The 2,860-nt window shown below is 43.9% G+C and overlaps 1 protein-coding gene across 1 annotated transcript; it reads right to left on the bottom strand.

The window, feature by feature from the left end:
* Positions 1-849: 849 nt before the first annotated feature.
* Positions 850-1,320, bottom strand: LOC131328402 (uncharacterized). Its single transcript, XM_058361348.1, has one exon. It carries the CDS (start codon positions 1,318-1,320, stop codon positions 850-852), a length of 471 nt encoding a protein of 156 aa, XP_058217331.1.
* Between the last annotated feature and the right edge of the window lie 1,540 nt (positions 1,321-2,860).

The following is a 2,860-nucleotide window of genomic DNA, read 5'->3' as shown; positions in this document are numbered from 1 at the left end:
CAGGCAGTGGGCTTGGTTCGACCTCTCAATCCCAATTCTCCTCGGAGGAAGTTTCTTAGGCCAAGACAGCCCTCAGAATGGCCTTACTTCAGAACTTTAAAGCAATAGCTCATCCCGCCAAAACCTCCAATGTTAAGAAGGCCATGGACGTGCTGGTAAAGTCCCAAGCCTTAGGGATAGAAGCGGCATCACTCCAACACTTTCAAAAAGAGTTCCTTGGCATGGTCAAGTCCTACGATTCCTTTACCCATGAGCTTAGCAAGATAAATTCCAAGCTGTCAGAGCTAGAGGCTGTTGACGCGGAGCTTACCAGGTTCATCACTGAATGGATCCAGCTGAAGGAGGATATCAAGACCAACGAAGCAAACATCACTACTACCTCCACAGAGATCCAAGACCTCAAGAGCAAATTGGCACAAGCTGAAGGTCATCTGGACTGTCTTCGGACGAAATCCAAAACTCTGGCCCAACACCATAATGATCTGAAAGCTGGATCCAAAAGCCAGAAGATGAAACTGAACCTGTTGGTTGAAGAAATGCCAAGTCTCCGTGGACAACGGGACACACTTGAAACTCAACTGGCTAGCCTTGACACTTCTTGGGAGAGTCTCAAAAACAGTCTTGGAGGCCTTCTGTAGGTCTTGATTTCTAAGAACTAACTTCCTTCTTTTGACTTGGGCTTGTAATAACTTTAAATTTGTTCTCTTTTTTGTGCTTGGCTTGGAACTTTCCTTTAAATGGCCGAAGGCACCAGTTTGGTTTGATGATAGGCGGCCTGAACTTGAGGCCTTTATGAATTTTGCATAATAGGTATTACGGCCTCTGTTCAGGCCTTGCCATAAAATCCCACTATGGTTTGTTAGCTTGAATTTCCCCAAAGTCTCTCATCTCCCACATAGTAGGATAGTGATGCTTTAGGTACTTTCCATTTGTTAAATGCTTAAACAAACCGCCGTTTAGGTCCATAAGAAGATAGACATTACCTCTAAGGACTTGAGCAATCTGGTAAGGTCCTTCCCAGGTTGGAGACCACTTGCCATATCTTGGGTTCTTTTCCCCTAAGGGGAAGACTCCCTTCCAAACCAAGTCACCCTCAGTAAAGCTCTTCCTCCTTACACGTTTGTCATAAGATCTAGCGACTCTTCTTTTCTGAACTAACATATGATCAAGGGCTACAAGCCTAACCTCGTCCAAGTCCTCAAGCTCCATCAACATGGCCTGAGTATAATCTGCAGGAGTGAGGCCATTTTGATATGCTATTCTTGCTGACTTTACTGCTACCTCCATTGGTAGGACTGGATCATGCCCATATACCAACATATAAGGAGTTATATTAGTGGCTTCCTTCTTTGAGGTTTTGTAGGCCCATAAGGCCTCAGAAAGCAACTCGTGTCAGGCCCTTGGATTATCTTCCACCATCTTTTCTATAATGTTGACAAGAGTCCTGTTGGTGGATTTGGCTTGACCATTTCCTTGTGCGTAATAAGGAGTAGAGTTGGAGATAATAATATTTTGTTGTGCAACAAAGTTGACTACTTGTTCTCCCATACATATTGTACCCCTATCTGCAACCAAGTGTTCAGGTAGTCCAAACCTATGGATGATTCTTTCCTTGATCACCTTGATTACTTCTTGTTGATCCACAGATTTCAATGGCACAGCTTCTGCCCATTTGGTGAAATAATCCGTGGCTACCAAGATGTAAGTATGATTTCCTGAAGAGGGCGGATAAATTTTCCCAATCACGTCAAGGGCCCAACCTCTAAATGGCCAAGGTTTGACCACAGCATGATAATCCGCTGCAGGAACACGCTGAATTGGGCCATGGGCTTGGCAAGGTTGACATCCTTTAGAAAAACGAATACAATCTTCTAAGATGGTTGGCCAATAGTATCCATACCTTCTGATTAGCCATCTCATCTTAATTCCAGATTGATGGGCGCCACAAATTCCTTCATGGACTTCACTCATGACCCTCATGGCCTCGGGATGCCCTAAACACCTTAAAAGTAAATCATCCTCAAAGCTTTTCTTGTATAATTCTTCGCCCACGAGGATATAGCTCATAGCCCTTCTCCTTAACTTCCTAGGGGTTCTATGATGAGGCCTCCTTAGGAAGGAAATAATAAGGTGTACGCCAATCATTTTCTGGTTCATCATCTGATTCTTCACCTGTGAAGTCAGAAGTAAATACCTCCAGTCCTAGACCTCTCCTTCTAACAAAAGGTAACAACCTTTTTTGGACTATGATGATCTTGTGGATTATTTCTGGAGCTAGCTTCAGACCTGTTGAGGCCTGAGCCAAGCTGTTGGCTTCAGTGTTCATACTCCTTGAAACGTGTTTGACAGTTACATTATCAAAATCTTGAATTAATTGCACTGCTGCCATATAATAAGGAGCCAAGTCCTCACTATAGCATTTGAACGTTCCCGCCAAGTGATTGATTACAAGGTTTGAATCCCCAATAATCTTTACTTCTCTGGCCTCTAGATCTCTTAGGATCTCAAGGCCTATAAGAACTGCTTCGTATTCAGCTTGGTTATTTGTACATGGGAAATCAAATTGGAAGGACAATTCAGTCCTCAGGCCTTGAGGAGAAATAATAATTACTCCACAGCCTGAGGCCTGCTGAGTCCTTGATCCGTCAAAGAGCAGTGTCCAAGGAGTAAGTGATATCTCAAGGGCGTTCAGACCTAGCTCGAGCTCATCGCCGATATCCACGCATGGATGATCAGCAAGAAAATCTGCTAAGGCCTGGCCCTTTACAGCCTTTTGAGGAACGTATTGAAAACTAAACTCCATTAGAGCTAAAGACCATTTGCCAATTCGGCCTCTCATGATTGGCCGAAAAAGCAAGTA

The sequence above is a fragment of the Rhododendron vialii genome, chromosome 6a, assembly GCF_030253575.1.
Source record: "Rhododendron vialii isolate Sample 1 chromosome 6a, ASM3025357v1".
NCBI lineage: Eukaryota > Viridiplantae > Streptophyta > Magnoliopsida > Ericales > Ericaceae > Rhododendron > Rhododendron vialii.
This window is presented reverse-complemented; position numbering and strand designations above follow the sequence as displayed.

What these genes read in the sequence shown, in the direction of transcription:
- LOC131328402 (XM_058361348.1), bottom strand. Translation starts at nt 1,320, where the DNA reads ATGTTGGTATATGGGCATGATCCAGTCCTACCAATGGAGGTAGCAGTA.